We start from the raw sequence: 17305 nt of genomic DNA, 5'->3' as shown, positions 1-17305 counted from the left end.
CCTGTCGAGGGATGATCGTCCGACCCGGTCCGGACCAGCAGCAGCAGCGCCGCAGCCCAGCCCACCTGGCCGGTACCAGTCTGGATTTAAAAGCCGAACCCCAGAAACCTGATTCTTATTCCCTCTTCATCCTCCACCTCCTCCTCCTCCTCCTCCTCCTCCTCTTTGCTCCTGCACAGTTGGATCTTACCGTTTGGATGCTATCTTTTTATACGCACGTATTTAACAAGGTCAGTGGCATCGTTCCTTTATTTGCTTCAATCCGACTTCATCTCATCTCTGCAATCCGACTTCATCTCACGTTGCGTTGAATCCGCTCCAGTGCGCTGCGTCGATGCTCGTTTTTTTTTTTTTTTTTTTTATGAAAAATCTATGGAAGGAAGCAGCGGCAGTTCTGATGCACACACACGCACACACCGTTCGAACGCCAGTTACCACTTGGCTGCTTCAATATGAACGTGTCTAGTGGTGAGGAAGAGGAGGGTCCCTGAAGGCACCGCGGTGTGTGGGTCGGTGTTGTGTTGTTGTGTTGGAATTCACGATGAACATTTCGATCCCAGTTTTCACTCTGTGCGTCGCTTCCATATTATGCAGGTGCTGCCGACACACACACACACACACACACACACACACACACACACACACACACACACACACACACTAAAAAGCCACTATATTGCTGAACTATGTCGGCGTTTTAATGAACCGCGTCGAACTCGGTACCGTGCTTCCAGGTGGGTTCGACGCGGGTTTTGTTCACCTTGTTTCGGCTGATGATGAATAATTCATCAGGTGACCGCAGGTATCCGGTGTCCACATATTGTGTTCGTGCGTGTTAAAATGTTAAAGATCCCCGGCAGCGGCAACACGGCACAACACAACTCCGCTGCAGAAACACTTAAAAAAATTATATCGGTGCATTTTGTCCATTTGATCTCCGTCGTTTAATAATTGAATCATCTGCTAAATGACGACACAGCCTCCACATTCCTCCCATCCCCTTTTATTTTGCAATTTATGATAGATAGATAGATAGATAGATAGATAGATAGATAGATAGATAGATAGATAGGGAGAAGGCGTGGTGTCATTCGAGCTGTTCGTGCATTTCCGACATCCTCAGACGTTCCTCCAACAATTTCGATTTTTTTTTATTTTATTTTATTTATTTATTTTTTTACTTTTTTCCAAGAAATAAACGGCGTCTACGACTTGTTAAAACAAATGACGGCAAAGGCAGAATCAAAAATTTTATATATATTTTGAAAAAAAAAAAAAAATTCCAAGGAGGAACGACAACTTGTCATTTGTCCCTGGCGGGCCTTTAATGCACATTGTAATAATGCGCAGAAATGATTTCAATCACGAGCGCAGACGGTAGTTGTCGTCGTCGTCGTTCGACACTGCGACAAACGCGCTCGTCGTCCTGTTCACACGGAGACATTTTCCTAGATTTTATTTCCACCGAGGCCTTTTCATGAAGCCGCCGCCGTCCAATCAGGCCTCGATTCGATGACGCATTTAGCAAGAATGGAAATTATTTCACTTTTCATGAAAATATCCATTTGCGCTTCTGGAAATTGACTGTAGTGGTGCACTTAAAAAAAAAAAAAAAATACTGTGTGTGTGCGTGTGTGTGTGTGTTGGGGGGGGGGGGGGATTGAACGCACCGTCGTTCCCTCCTTTTTTGACAGGGAAAATGGGCGTCGACCAGTGATAAAGGTCCTCGCCGCTCTTCAAGGAGCTTCTGCATCGTTTTCACATCATCTCGTCCACGGTCCCACTCACACACAATTACACTGGCGCGCACAAATTCAAGGTTCCACTCAAATTTTGCACCAATTGCGCGAATCATGAGGCGGGTCGATTCGTCCTCACCGGGTTGATATTTATTTTTTAAATGTGCAACATAATCGACATCTTAGAGCAACATCATCTGTACCCAGATATTGACAGATGCAGGTGTATTTATTTTAACAGTAAAATGTGAAGAAGGCTGCTGCTGCTGCTGCTGCTGCTGCTGCTGCTTTGCATGCAGGCCAGGATTGACTGCACTGGAATGTCCAGCAGCAGCAGCGACGCTCCATCACTGCTGAGAAGAAATTATTATTAATGTAATAATAATAATAATAATAATAATAATAATAATAATAATAATGTCGCATCCATTAAACATAATTGTATATCGCGATGATGCGTTGAACCGCTTCGCTTGTTGTGTTGAGTTGTTGTAGCCTGAGTGTCGTGTTGTGATTCTGGCTGGTGGCGTGTGTGTGTGTGTGTGTGTGTGTGTGTGTGTGTGTGTGTGTGTGTGTGTGTGTTGGTATTTCTCTCTGTTGCGTTGCTGTTATCATCATGAGGCTGTTCGACACTCCTGTCGCGGTGTTGCGGGTGCGGGTGCGCGGTGTTGCAGCAGCAGCGGCGGCGAAGGCGGCGCGAGGAGCTCGGCTGGATGCTTTGTAACTTCATGATGTCATGGCTTCGAGCGCGTGCTGCGGCAAAACCCACACAAGCCGAGAAAACTGAGGCGTGTCGTAGCTGCACATCTGGAGAACCCCCCCCCCCCCCATGTCCCCCCCTCTAGCCCCCACTAAACCCCCCCGTCTCCCCCCACCAACCCATCAACCCCCCACCTACCACCACCACCCCCCCCCCCCCAACCAAAATGACACAACACAAAAAAAAAATCGCTCAGGACGACACACACACACACACACACACACACACACACACACACACACACACACACAGGGCGCAGTGGAGGAAAAACAGCAAATGAAAAAAATTGCAAACCTTTTTCTTCTTCTTCTGATTTAAACGTCACATTGATGTGAAACAGCAAACTACAAGCTGGAATTGAAGCTTCAACTCCAAACGCTGAGTTTTTTTTTTTTTTTTTTTTTTGCAGGATGGTGAGCACACAGTGAGCAGGAACAGCCCAACCTCAAACTGACTCTGTCTGCTTTTATACATTAGTCACATTTTTTTTTCTTACTTTGCAGCAGCAGCAGCAGCAGCAGTCGTCTGGTGCCACACCTCAATGTGTGTGTGTGTGTGTGTGTGTGTGTGTGTGTGTGTGTGTGTGTGTGTGAGTGTGTGAGTGAGGGACAATGAAAAACACACTGTTCTTTTATACAGAAATATATGTATGTTATTTTATGTATATATATATATATATATATATATTAGTGGTTGCACCACCATTCGCCTACATGTAACATGTGTAACATGTGTAACATGTTACATGTTATGACGACGCAGTGCTGGAGTGACTTCAAAATGAGAGGAGATCAGCGCAGCAGTTTAGAATCAACCATTTTGTGGTTGAAGAGGCGACAGTGCGATTCTGATGGTGATGAAGATGATGATGATGATGATGATGATGATGATGATGATGATGATGATGAGAGCAGCAGTGTGTGATGCATGAGTGGAGATGATGAGGTTGAACACCACCAGTCTTTTGTATTGGCTCCTGTCTCTACGCTCTGCTGCCCCTCCCTCCCCCACTTAATGGGCAAGCCCGTACCCCCCCCCCCACACACACACACACACACACACACACAGACACACTCACACACAAACACACAACCCTACTGCAGTGAACACAACACAAAATAAAATAGACTAAAATCAAATGTGATCTACAGGAATCTCAAATGACTGCAACATCAGTTTGTGTGTGTTGGAAACGACATTTTATATATGTAGATAATGTGTGTGTGTGTGTGTGTGTGTGTGTGTGTGTAGAGGACATTTTGTTGAGTCGTGTTTTTCGCCACCCTTTGGTGTTTTGTGTGATGCACCTGCTGTGAAATTACTGGCAAGTGGCCCATTAAAACTGTCCAGTGGGGGGCGCCTGTCTCTAATTCACCCACACCCTTGATTCCCGTCAATGAGGTTGTTCATGGAGAGCTGCTGTCTTTTGTTATCAGTGCGTGTGTGTGTGTGCGTGCGTGTGTGTGTGTGTGTGTGTGTGTGTGTGGGGGGGGGAGGGGGTCCTTTCCTGTTTGAGGTTCATCAAAGCCTTTTTTTAACAGACAGAGGACAATGATCCGTGCAGTTTAACCTCTTTACCTCTGGAACACACACACACACACACACACACACAGACACACACACCAGTCCCTTATCTTTTGATCCAGTCAGTGTCCCATGGAATAAAACAGATAATAAACTAATTAATAAACAGAAAAGCAAACAGAGCATCAAATTGCAAATTAACGGAACGCACACATTGGACTGATTTTGCGGCGCTTTTGGACGGCGTTGAGGGAGCAATCTGCGCATCTATGCACAATTTTAATTAAGAAGAAATATATTTAACTGAAAAAAAAAGAAAACAAATCCAGTAAATCTGAGGATTAGTTTCATCAAACTCTTTCAATTAATTTGTCTCTAATCATCTGTTTGGTGATATTTACACAATGTATATACTGTACACAATCCTAAAATGTAATTTGCTCATAGATATACTCAAGCATTTGTTTGATTATACAAAAAAAAGCCTTTTAAATATAAAATTAAATCAAAAAACATTCCTGAAGAAGTTTGAGTGTTTTTGATAAAAAAAGAGGAATAATTTTTTTTTGATGTGTATTAAAATGCATTTTTTTTTTCCATGACTCATAAGTTGCAGTGTGTCATCCTTCCCCGACCCGCTGACCCTCATTACTGCCCTGGTGACTGTGTGTCTTTGTGTCTGGGTTCCCACTGGGCTCCTCGCTCCCACTCTTTCAGTTCTCTCTATCTCGGGCGGCCTGACTGTTTCTCATTTTGAATAAAAAAAATAGAGAAGAAGACACTGTGATCTGTGGTGACCCCTCTGTGATCCCCCTCAGTTCATTGGTACATTTTCTAAAAACTCTATTGTGAATAATCTGGCGGTGCAAGCGGACGCTGATCTTAAATTTAACAGCTGGATCTTTGAAAAATGGATTTGCTGGATTTTGGAAAGTTGTGGTGAGGTCAAGCTTTCTGTTCTTTGTTTTGTCAGAGCAGCTTGGAGCAGTCCGTCACTTCTTGTTCTCAAAGCTCCTCCCTCTGTTGTTTTCTGTTTGAGATCAGAAACATTGATGAGCTGGATTCCTGAACCATCCAGTTATCAAGGATGGTTAGAAACAGAAGGTCCACAATCATGATAATAATATATAATAATTATTCTTTAAAGTATCGGTTCGATATTTTTGGCAAATTCCTCTGATGCTATAGGCCAGCGGTGGGCTAAACCTTTTGACTGGTGGGGCCACAGTGGGTTGTGAAAGTTGTCCAAGGAGGGGCCGCAGCAGCACTCCCCCTCATAGGAGGAAATAAATCCATTATGGAAAACGACTCTGAAGAGGCTGGGAACATGGAGGATAAACAGCTGTTTATGACTGACTGGCTAATCGTATAATTTCCTCAGGTTTGGCTGAAGAGCCGGATTAAAAAGCTTAACGCACCGCATATGGCCCCTGGGCCGTAGTTTGCCCGTGCCTGGTTTAGTCCATATAGTCATAGGACTTGTGGGACATTCCCTGTCAATCATCTGTGTCTGTTTGATCCGAGATCCAGGAGGCAAAGACATGGTGGTGAATCCAACATCTGCAACTGCAGCATGAAATCATGTAACCTGACGACAGAGTTGCTTTGACCTGAAGCAGATTGTCAGAACTTTATTCCAGTTAAATGTACTGGGCGGACTGATCTCAAAAGTGTCCTGAAAACCCTACGTTGGATGTAGAAGGTCCAGTTGGGGCTTCTGGATCTTGAAGATGTTTCGTCTCTCATCCAAAAGTCTTCTTCAGTTCTGAGAAAATGTCCCATCATGTATTTAACCACATGGGGGTGCTGGTGGGGCTAATGGCTGATGGTACCTTCTATCAACACCTTGCTGATAGAAGGTACCATCAACCTTTAGGCCCACCTGCACCTTAACCCCTCTACATTAAGATGACCTGAATGACCGAGAACCGTCAGGCCTTTTTTATCTGCAGGATTTTTTCAGTGTTTTCCAAACTGAGTGTTTCCTTCATCTGTCGTAACGTTACATAATTTGACAATATTTTTTCAGGCTGTGGTTAATGTGCAAGTCACACCTTGTCCACGAGTTGTTGGGTTGTGTATTTGATGAGCTTTGTGGAGGAGTGAGAACTGCACCGCTCAGTTTGACCTGTATCGCTTTGAGAGCCGTGAAGCTCCATCCCTTCATTGATTGTGTTCTGTCGCGCACGGCGTGCACAGGGACGGCTGCTAACGAGCCTGTTTTTAATGTTCTCTCTCTTGTTTCTCAGTGATGGAACTCAGGCTGCTGGCAGGAGGCTTCCTTCACAGCTCCAGCAAACGAGGATAAGATGAAGATCCCTCTGCAAATCCCGATAGGCAGTGAATTATATAGCACGAGATCAAGACCAACGCTAGTCTTGAAAATATGTTCACATGAGTGACGACAAAGTCAAGCAAAAGCACCGCATACTTAGAATTGGATGGGGAAGTAGGAGAACTCTGTTCCCCTGGATTACCTTCGGACTGTCCACCACCAAGACTGTTGTCCAACCGCTGCCTCGTACCCTTCTGAAAAATTCTGATATTTTTCATACGAATAATACGCTCAAACTCGCAAATTCATGTGGATGCTAAATTTCTTCACCATTCATTTCTTTTTCAAATAGGACAAACTTTTTTTTTCTTCTGCTGAAATGGGCCTTGTAGGTTTTTCAATCAGGCTGCAGGTGTTCCTCAGTACGTGTCTCGGACTGGAGTTCTTGGGGAGTCCGGGCCAATGGGCTCGCTACCTCCGCTGGGACGCCGCCACCCGCGGTGACCTCAGCTTCCAGTTCAAGACGGAGTCGTCCCGAGCGCTGCTCTTGTACTTTGACGACGGGGGCTACTGCGACTTCCTGCAGCTGTCGGTGGTGGACGGTCGACTGCAGCTGCACTTCAGCATCGACTGCGCCGAGACCGTGGTGGTGTCGGACCGGCGGGTCAACGACAACGGCTGGCACCTGGCCACGCTCAGTAGGTACAACGTGCGTACCGTCCTGGTCCTGGACGGCCAGGCCAGGGCGGGAGAAGTTCGGCCTCAGCGGGTCTTCATGAAGGTGGCCAGCGACCTCTTCCTGGGCGGAGTTCCTCAGGACGTCCTCAGCAGTGCGTTCACGCTGCCCACGGTGCAGAACACGCTGCCTTTTGCGGGAACCATATCGGACCTCAAGTACGGTACCTCTCAGCCGCTCTTCCTGGGCAGCTTGAAAGTGCCCTTGGAGCTGGACTCGCGGTGCAACGTGAACCCGTGTGAGAACGGCGGGGTGTGCTCCATGCTCGACGGACTACCAGCTTGCGACTGCTCCAAAACTCAGTACCGAGGACAATTCTGCACTGAAGGTAACGCACTTTATATCACTTTTTGTAACGTGTTACACTGTGTATTGTTACTGTCGGTCCTGGTGAGTACGGGTCTGCTCCAGGTTCCTTCCCACTGGAGTCTTTCCTGGTCGCTCTCGCCCCCTGCTGCTCTGGAGGGTTCAGCTGGTTTTTCTTCTGATTGTACAAAGAGGCTTCTGGATGTGATTTAGTGATGGACAAACACAGTGGATTGAGTTTACGTTGGGCCACTCAACATGCAGTAACTGACTTCACCAGGTGCTCCTTCACATTCAGAGGACCTTTTTAACTCCAATGGCCTTTGCTATAAAACAAGAAGTTGTTGGCTGCCTTGCACACATGACTGGTTTAAGTGCTTGTTTCTTTCTGTCATTGTTATTCTCCACATGCTACATAAAGTTTGTATGAGACAGCTACAGTGTTAGCCATTGAGATGCTAGTTAATGGAGCTGACTGCATGGCGATGGAAGGGATGAAGCGTCTGGTGCGTCTAGACTTTGGCATTCTGTCTTTTTGTGTTGAAAATTTTGTCAGACCTTAACCTGAGTTTTTCTTTTGGCTGTTTAATGATCAAAATGTTTCTGTTTTTGTTTTTTTTTAGCTAATTTCCCTAATTACCGTTTTACACAAGATTAATTGCTGCCAAGTGGAAAAACGAATGCGTGACAAAGCACCGCCGTGTTTTGTCTACTTAGAAAACTGGATTGATTTCCTGCAGTTTGCTGTAAAACTGAAAGGAAAAAAAACACGTGATTCTTGTCATGACTGAGGTTATAAAGTTGTGAGCAGCATTGAGAATTAGTTCCAACACAGTTGCTTTCTATGTGCTTTCTCTACTTAAAGTCCCAATTATTCAGAATCAATACAAATCCTCCAGGCTCTTCCCCCCCACCGGCTCCTTCAGCTGTGTAACACAAGCTAATGTGGCCCATAACCAGCTAATCAATATTCTTCAGGAGGAAAAGTCGCTGGACCGCCTTTTCTCACTCCTCAGAATGAATTAAGATCCATGTCCACTACTTACAACCTCTGTCTGGAGGGAGTTTTTTCACTGCTGAGGTTTCTTTTTATCTTCTGATGAGCGTAGAAATATAAATGAGACCTTTTGGGCTGATATCAAATCCATTTCTCACAGAAAACACACGCACGCACGCACACACACACACACACACACACACACACACACACACACACACACACACACACACTGGACCTCAAAAACAGCGATATCTAGTGGTGACAGCGTGGATTGCAGCGTCTTTCACTCTTCCTCCCTCTCCTGAGTTTGCCAGTGAACTACGGTGGCCCTGAGCACCCAAACCTGGATACCTCGTTCACCGTCGTCTTCTTCTGCTTCTTCTTCTTGGTTGCTTTATTTGAGGACGCCCCCTAGTGTTAAGCCTAAATACCAAGCGCTACGCTGTCAGGCAGCTGGATTGTCCACACCAGGCTTCCTTAGAAATATGCTGGTGCAAGATGGCAGCTAACTGGGAGCGCTGGGACCCTGATTAGTCAATGGAGATTCTCATATATACACGAGAACCAATCTAAGAGGAGGAAAACCACATGACTGTTATTGTGCTGTGATTATACACTGTTATTCATGTATTTATGGACACTATGTTCAACTTTTACCAATATAAAAATCATAAATCGACCTTTAAATGCTTTAATATTTTTCCAAAGCAAACGGAGGGCTTTGTCAGGGCTTTCGGTCCTTCAGTCTTCAAAAGCTGTTTTCATTTTAAAAAGCCAACTTTGGCATTCCTGCTGCAAGCATTGAGCGCAGATGGCTTGTGACCCTGCATGATAGCAGAAGCATTGAGGCCGTGACAGATGGTGTGTTGCTGAGCACGACAACAATGTGCTCTGGCTGGTCACCCACTGCTGCCTTTTTTTTCTTCTTTTTTTAATATACTCTTATGAGTTTCTCTTATCAGCCCTTATATCAGCCATATTCTTCACTCTGCTTGTGTGAGTGTGTGTGTGCGTGTGTGTGTGTGTGTGTGTGTGTGTGTGTGTGTGTGTGTGTGTGTGTGTGTGCGTGTGCGTGTGTGTTCATGCGTGTTCATATACAGTATTCTAATGTTGGCACCTTCTGCTTTCTCCCTGTTTTCTTTGCTTGCAGAGGTCAACAGTGCAATACCAGGTGAGTTTATTTGTACGTATTTGTATGTACATGTGTATGTACTTGCATACAAATGCACACATTTCGAATGAAACAGTAAAGCTTCTCATTGAGGGTGATGATGTTGGAGAGACTTGTGATGCGTTCAATAAAACTGCAGCAGTTGTTGGATTTCCGTTCAGCTACAGTTAAGTTCATATTTTATTGCGTTGGCCCTTGAAGATGGACTCACAAAGTGTCTTAGAATACAGTGTATGTTTAAAACAGTTCTGTAACCACAAAACAGGAAAACACAATACAAGTTGCACGTATTAGTGTAGCTTTTTTGTGCGGTTTTCTCTTCCTTTCAATTGTAAAGTTGCGTTTGGAAAGAACGTCCATTTAGTGGGAAGAGCAGCTGAGCTGAGTTTGTCCTGTTTCTGACATCCAGGATGAGAAGGTTAACCGGCCTCTAGGTTTTGATTTCATGGCTGGGGAGGGAGCTGATTGGTTGAGTGTGAGGTGAGATGCTAAGCTATATTTTGGTGCTGAGAGTGGAGCAGTGGTGGGTCACCGGACCAGATAAGAGAATGGAACGCTGAAGTCCAGAGGGCCAAGAATGGAGCCTTGAGGAGCACCTAGTTGAACTGGACCAGGGTCAACAATGGATCCACCAATGGTAGTGCTTAGGTAGGCCAGGTAGCAGGGACCTACACCTGGTACAGAGGCGGTGGAAGTCCATGTTGTGGAACAGAGGGGTACAACAAGAGAAGAATGCTGATGAGGAGATCCATGGTGGGGTTCGTGAAGGCAGCGTTTGTGCTGTCATGGACCAGGAAGTCAGATTGACCTGGACCATGGACCTCATGGTGGGACATGTGTTACGGGTTAGGGCAAAAATGGGGGCTGCAGGTTGAGGGTCCCTCTGGATCCTTGAGATCACTGCTCGATGGAGACATCCACACCAAGTGGACACTGACAGGAAGTCACTGATTGGTCACAGGACATCTGTGTGGGTGCGACTGCTGCAACTCTGATCTTCAAAGAGAAACATTCCCTGGTTGCCAAGTCCACGGCAGCACAGTTGTTGAACATGTATGATACCAGCCCGCTGCTGCCCCCTGTGGACGTGTCCACCGTCACAATCATTTGATGAGCCGATGAACGACCTGTTTGAGTGTTGAAGTGCAGTTTCCATCAAACTGCCTGCTACTTCCTGTGTTTCCTGCTGCACTTCCCTGTTGTCCGTGTTGCCTCAGCCTGAAGTCAACCTCCTCCTCGTGTGTGGCTGCTTGGTGGTGAAGAAGAAGGTTGTGGAAGTGCACCTGGGTGTTTCTGATGGCATGCTTTTCTGATGTGTAAAAACATGTATCATCACAATACCAACAAGTATTGCAATTGAGTTCTCTGTCACCTTCCACTTCCTCTTCTTTCTTTCTTTCCCCCAAGGCCTCGCTCACATCATGGCTGAGAAAGGTACGACGCTCTGCTCACTCTGTGTGCTGTCTGTGTGAATCCTCCACCTGGAGAGCTGCTCCGCTGGTTCTGAACCTGGTTCCCAACTGGTGCTGGAGTCTCAGGACCATCCTCAGATGTTTCCTTGTCATGAAGAACCACATTTACTCCACAGAAATAAAAACACCAGCCCACTTTCTATCATGTCTAGTCAATAATTGATTGAAGTAATTGAACTGAATTGTTTGTTATGTCCAAGTTTTCCCTATAAATATATATACTTTAAAATCCCTTAATAAATATTATAATAGTGAAATTGAAGTGGACACTTTGTAACTTTTCAAATCTAAATGAGCTCTTGGTTATTTTGTTGTTGTTGTTGTTGTTGTTGTTGTTGTTGTTGTTGTTGTTGTTGTTGTTTGGCCTTGTTGTTGTTTTGTTCTTTCATTGTAAAAAAAAATGTTTGAACTTTTATTCTCCTTTCCTTTTACTGCCCTGTCGACTGCTGATCATCTTTCCCATCTGCCTCTTCCACCATCGTCCACCAGCAAAGAGCAAAGGTAGGGATTTTCAGAATCTCTTCTCTGACGACTCTTTGTGTTGTTAAGCTCTATGTTGTGTTTTCTAGTGGATTAAACAAAGAGCAATGACGGCAAATATTGACTCCTGCACTCTGCAGTCAATACCTGAAAAGTATGAAAATGATTTTCTAGTTTATTTTGTAAGCGTGACCTGAGGGGATCTACAAGGTGGTGCCAGTGTGAGGTTCTTCAACATGAGACACAATGAAGCTTTGTGATGAGGGGGAGCGAACAGTTGTGTTTGGTGCACATGACTGAGCGCTGGTGAAGCAGCCAATAGGAGAGTAGCCAGATTGGAAGGAAGGAAGCGCGGGATGACCAGGGATGAGTAGAAGGTGGTGGGGGGGAACTGGGGGCGGGGGGTCTTGTGTCTTCATCAGGTTCATCAGACTTCTGTCATTTACTGTCATTGGTAATTCAACTCATTCTTCCCTTATTGGGATCAATCAGCTGCATCTATCTTGGAACGCTGCTGCTTCAGGGTTCATCCAGCCAGGTTCACCGTCATTCACTCACACACAACACAACAAGGCCCTGAGAAAATACACGCAAGATAAACTGCAAGTGGACTGAACTTCCTGTGTTGAGTTGGAAAACAGAAAGTCTGAGCGTTGAACTGCTGTGCTGCAGCGTTGCTGATCCGTGCAGTTGGTTGATGAGGGCCGGGGGATGATCCAGGATCTCAGAGCAGAGGAGTTGTGGTGAAGCCGCTCACTGTCAAGCTGTTCATGGAGCCTCCACATGCTGCACCACATGGAGCAGAGAGTGAAGGCCAGGACGCAGCCCAGGCAACTGAAACACACCCAGAGGGAAGGAACGCCTTGGCAGAGAGTGCCTGCAGCTGATTGGACCAGAAAACCCAGCCGGGTCAGAACTCTAACTGCTGTGGCAGCGTTTTGAAACGATCCTGCAGAGTGTTTGTATAGAAATAAAACAAACAGACCTACAGTGACAGGAATGCTTTTTTTATAAAATAACAAAGCAGACACGTCCAGACCATCCATCTTCTAGTCCAGGCGTGGGCAAACTGCGGCCTGGGGGCCATATGGGGCCCGTTAAGCTTTTTAGTCCGGCCCGCTGAATCTTGTGTGTGTGTGTGTGTGTGTGTGTGTGTGTGTGTGTGTGTGTGTGTAATTTAGAAAAAGAGAGGTGGAGTAAGAACGATCATAAAAATAATAATAATACCGGGGAAGTTCAGTTATTTTACAGAGGCCTGTTTGGCCTCCGTGTGTGTTTTGCAGAGCAGATTATAATAATAATGAGGCTCTCTGTGCTCTATCAGTGCTCAGCAGACCCTCCCTGGTGCACTGGGCAGGTCAGATAAAGAGCCCACAACCTGCCACTGCTTTATACAGTTTCATTTGTCTCATCAAATTAAAATGATTCCTTTTTCGATCATTTTAAGTGCACTGATAAATCCAGTCTAGGAAGTGTTTCATATTTTTGTCAAAAATATATAGAAATTATATAGATTTAATTTTTTTGGTGATAGTTTTAGTTTTAGTTTATTTTTTAACATGTTAAAAAAGAAAAAGAAAAAAAGATAAATCGAACCAGATCACATTCATCAAACATTCTTTTCTCAACATTTCAAAGTGCATCATTCAAATAAAGATTTCCAGGTTCAAAATAAAGCGAGAAGTTCAGAAAGGTTCCTCATCCTTCCCACATTTCCCCCATCTAATGTCACACTGTGTACAATATTAAGTCATCACATATACATGTGTACTACATGTACACACACACTCAAGGTTTTCTCTCCGTTTTTTGAACCAAGAGCCAAGCAGCTATTTAGTGCTAATGCTAAATGGCCATATGCTATCAAAACAATGTGTTTCCATAGCATTGCTAACGTTGCTAACTGACTCCCAAAGTGTCCAATATTGCAAAAAAAATAAAAATCAAGGCTGTGTTGTTTCACTCATATGGAGAAAGCAGTGCAGTGTTCTGGGGGTTTATTGTGGGGGAGGGGCAGTGGAGGGCTGGGGGGGGGGGTGAGTGGGGGTAGGTGGGGGGCTGGGGGGGATGATTATTTGTGCTCTCCAGGGGCTTTTGTCTGGTCCCCATGAGGGAAGAAGGTTAAAGCCACTTAGCCTCAGAGGCCTCCGCCAAGTCTCCCTGCGTGTGTGTGTGTGCGTGTGTGTGTGTGTGTGTGTGTATGTGTGTGTGTGTTACACAGCTGATAGGTTGTGAGTTTCCCCACATGTGACAGTTAAAATGTACTTTTCACACACACACACACACACACACACACACACACACACACACACACACACACACACACTTCACTGCGGCTCTGTCTCAAATGTTGACACAAAAGGGTGTAAAGACGGAAAACATGTATGTAAATATAAACAAAAATATAGAAATAATTTATTTTTTTTCACAAAAGAGATGATTTCGGTCTGGAGCCACTTTTGACAAAATGCATAGGATCATAAGGAGTTTTTATTATTATTATTATTATTATTATTATTATTATTATTATTATTATTATTATTATTAATAGTAGTAATAATAATAATAATAATCCTCTTATCTGCTTTACATTTTTCACAAAGGTGCAATAAAGACTTATTATTAATATGTCATGTATAGATATCAGTAGATAATCCAACTGTTCATAAAATAAAAATATCTTGTTATTTTTTCCTTTTACACCTGATAGATTTTTTATTTTTATTGCCTTATTTCCTTTTAATCATATAATTTTCCATCTTTTTTGCACTCGACCGTCGCTGGGATGATGAACATTTCCCCACTGTGGCATTAATAAAGGCCTCTATTCTATTCTATTATTTTCTATTCTATTCTATTCTATAATAATAATAAGGTTTGTAATATGACATGAAAATCTATTTTAACTTGGAAACTGGTTTAAAGGTGACAACCCCCCCCCCCCTCCCTCACTTCCCCTCTCCCTCTCTCTCGCTCTCTCTCGCTCTCTCACTCTCTCTCTCTCACACACACACACACACACACACACACACACACACACACACACACACACACACAGACTAAGCAGTGCAGCTGATTTCATGCTGCTGCACTGCTTATTATTTCTTTTTACTCTGCTGGTTCACATTTTCAAACACCTTCCTCCTCCTCCTCCTCCTCCTCCGCTCTCATCCTCCTCTTTCTGCTGCGTTGCCATGACGACCGTCAGCTGCAAAATGGCCCTTCATCAACATGAAGCCTGACAGCCCAGATAATAGCCAATAAGGGCCTGAGTGTGTGTGTGCGTGTGTGTGTGTGTGTGTGTGTTGATAGGCAGTAAATGAGGAGTCCCCTGGGAAGAAGCCAACCTTGTGTGTTTTTATGCCTTAAAGTGTTACGGCTGTGTGTGTGTGTGTGTGTGTGTGTGTGTGTGTGTGTGTGTGGTACAAGTTGACTCCATGGTGTGTCTTTGAAAGGTTTCCTCGTCAATCAGATGGAGCCGAGCACTCTAACACAATTATTACACAATTATGTGTCTTTGAACACACTGCGTGTCTGAGTCACATTCAAGTACTTAAAAAAAAAAACATTAGCACCCACGCAGGCAGAATGCAAAAATGCAGGTCTGACTAGAAGATGAAGAGGATGATGGAAGACGAAGGGAAATGTTCATATTTCTTAGGAATGTGAATTATAATGTGAAATATTCTCAGACTGCAGACCTTCTTCTTTGTTGTATAGAAACATTTCCAATGTGATACTATTGTGTTTTTTTTTTTTGTTCAATAAATTCCCAAATTTATTTTGAATGTATCTCTTTAAAAAAAAAGAAGAAAAAAAAGTAATATGTTACAGTAATTTCATTTTGCATTTCATTTTAATTTTACACGGTAGAACCACTGATTTCCATTGAACGCACCACCTCAGCTCAGGCTCCTGCAGGTCCCTGAACGCACCGCGGGGCCGAGCCGCAGAACTCATGGAAATGTGGCAGCGCGCTGAAATGACTGATGGTTATCTTTCTTCACCTCCTCCCCTCCCTCTCAAATCCCTCCATCGCTCCTCTGCCTTCACCATCCTACACTCCCCACCTCTTCACTACCAGCAGGATTATTTTCCCTTCGCTTGCTTAAATTGATGTTCCTTCATTATCTTCATGGAAGGGTTCCAAGAAGATAGATTTCAAAATATTCAGAATAATAAAAATTTTTGATAATGAAAATAATAATAGAATAAAATTGCTGACAGTTGAACTTTAATTTTGGTGCATTTCTGTAAATATTGGAAATGTTAATTTGGAATCTTTTGTTTCTTCATTGTTATTATTATTACTATTATTATTATTATTATTATTATTATTATTATTATTATTATTATTATCATTATTATTATTATTATTATTATTATTATTATAATGATTGTTATTATTATTATTATCATTATTTTTATTATTATAATTCTAAGTTGTCTTGAGTAATTCTGGTTCTTCTCTCTCCTCTCTCTCTCCTTTCTCTCTCCTCTCTCTCTCCCCCCTCTCTCTCTCTCTCTCCTCTCTCTCTCTTCTCCCTCTCTCTCTCTCTCTCTCTCTCTCTCTCTCTCTCTCTCCTCCAGCTCGGGAGGAAAACGTGGCGACCTTCCGCGGCTCGGAATATTTCTGCTACGACCTCTCGCAGAACCCCATCCAAAGCAGCAACGACGAGATCACTCTTTCTTTCAAGACGTGGCAGCGTAACGGCCTCATCCTGCACACGGGCAAGTCGGCCGACTACGTCAACCTGGCGCTGAAGGACGGCGCCGTCTCCCTGGTCATCAACCTGGGCTCGGGGGCCTTCGAGGCCATCGTGGAGCCCGTCAACGGAAAGTTTAACGACAACACCTGGCATGACGTCAAAGTCACCCGAAACCTCCGCCAGGTGAGGCGACACACTGACACACACAGCAGCGCACTGTTCTGAGCTGTGATTGGCCCGCCAGTGGAATTCTGCCACACACAGCAACAGTGTTAGCAATAAAGCTACTGGTCTTGTCTGCCGCTAAGACCATCAAACTCAGATCAGACCTGGGCAAAGTATGGCCCGCGGGCCACATCTGGGCCGCTGTGTGACCCTGTCTGGCCTGCATGAGGACAGTCATTATGCAAACTGCTGGTGGATCACGATGGTAGTTGAGAGGGAGAGAGACAGAGAGAGAGAGAGACAGAGAGAGAGACAGAGAGAGAGAGAGACAGAGAGGGTGAGAGAGAGACATAGAGAGAGAGAGAGAGAGAGAGACAGAGAGGGTGAGAGAGAGACAGAGAGAGAGGGACAGAGAGGGTGAGAGAGAGACAGAGAGAGAGAGAGAGACAGAGAGAGAGGGACAGAGAGTGTGAGAGAGAGACAGAGAGAGAGAGACAGAGAGAGAGAGAGAGAGGGAGAGAGAGAGAGAGAGAGAGAAAGAGAGAGAGAGACGGACAGAGAGGGAGAGAGAGAAAGAGAGAGAGGGACAGAGAGGGTGAGAGAGAGTTTTGAAGGGACTTGAGCGCCTGTTCAAAATGTTTGTATTGTTGTATTTGAAGATGACTGATTGCTGTGGAAGAGTCACATGTTGGATTGCAATGCATCCAATAATTCATCTATGGACTCTCACCTGATTAATCAGCACCTGATGAGATTGTAGTTCACTGCCAGCCTTCCATTAGATGTTAATGAAGCCTCTGTTATTCCCAGTGATTCACTCCCCCCTCTCACTCCTCACCTTCCAGTTAAAGCGACTGGACAGTGGATATATGAGGACTGACCAGCTGCACTGTGTGGTACCCAACACTGACCTTTGTTTGCAGTGAATCTCTCTCTCTCTCCCTTTCTCTCTCTCCCTCTCTGTCTCT

The 17305-nt window shown here is 44.6% G+C and overlaps 1 protein-coding gene across 2 annotated transcripts in view; it reads left to right on the top strand.

Annotated features, from left to right (window-relative positions):
- The first annotated feature begins 6251 nt into the window (after positions 1-6251).
- LOC142889105 (neurexin-3a-like) overlaps positions 6252-17305 on the top strand; it is a 35705-nt gene continuing 24651 nt past the window's right edge. Inside the window, exons 1-6 of one of the 2 annotated variants that reach the window (XM_076027725.1) lie at positions 6252-7362; positions 9491-9511; positions 10919-10945; positions 11473-11500; positions 15250-15290; positions 16054-16355. In XM_076027725.1, the coding sequence (XP_075883840.1) occupies positions 6678-7362; positions 9491-9511; positions 10919-10945; positions 11473-11500; positions 15250-15290; positions 16054-16355 (1104 nt within the window). In that variant the 5' untranslated portion in view covers positions 6252-6677. Of the gene's footprint in view, positions 7363-9490; positions 9512-10918; positions 10946-11472; positions 11501-15249; positions 15291-16053; positions 16356-17305 lie in introns of those variants that run through there. The other variant, XM_076027724.1, reaches the window with a different exon arrangement.

Source organism: Nelusetta ayraudi, unplaced genomic scaffold (assembly GCF_046127955.1).
Source record: "Nelusetta ayraudi isolate G7.1 ecotype Tasmania unplaced genomic scaffold, CSIRO-AGI_Nayr_v1 ptg000021l, whole genome shotgun sequence".
NCBI classification, from domain to species: domain Eukaryota; kingdom Metazoa; phylum Chordata; class Actinopteri; order Tetraodontiformes; family Monacanthidae; genus Nelusetta; species Nelusetta ayraudi.
This window is presented reverse-complemented; position numbering and strand designations above follow the sequence as displayed.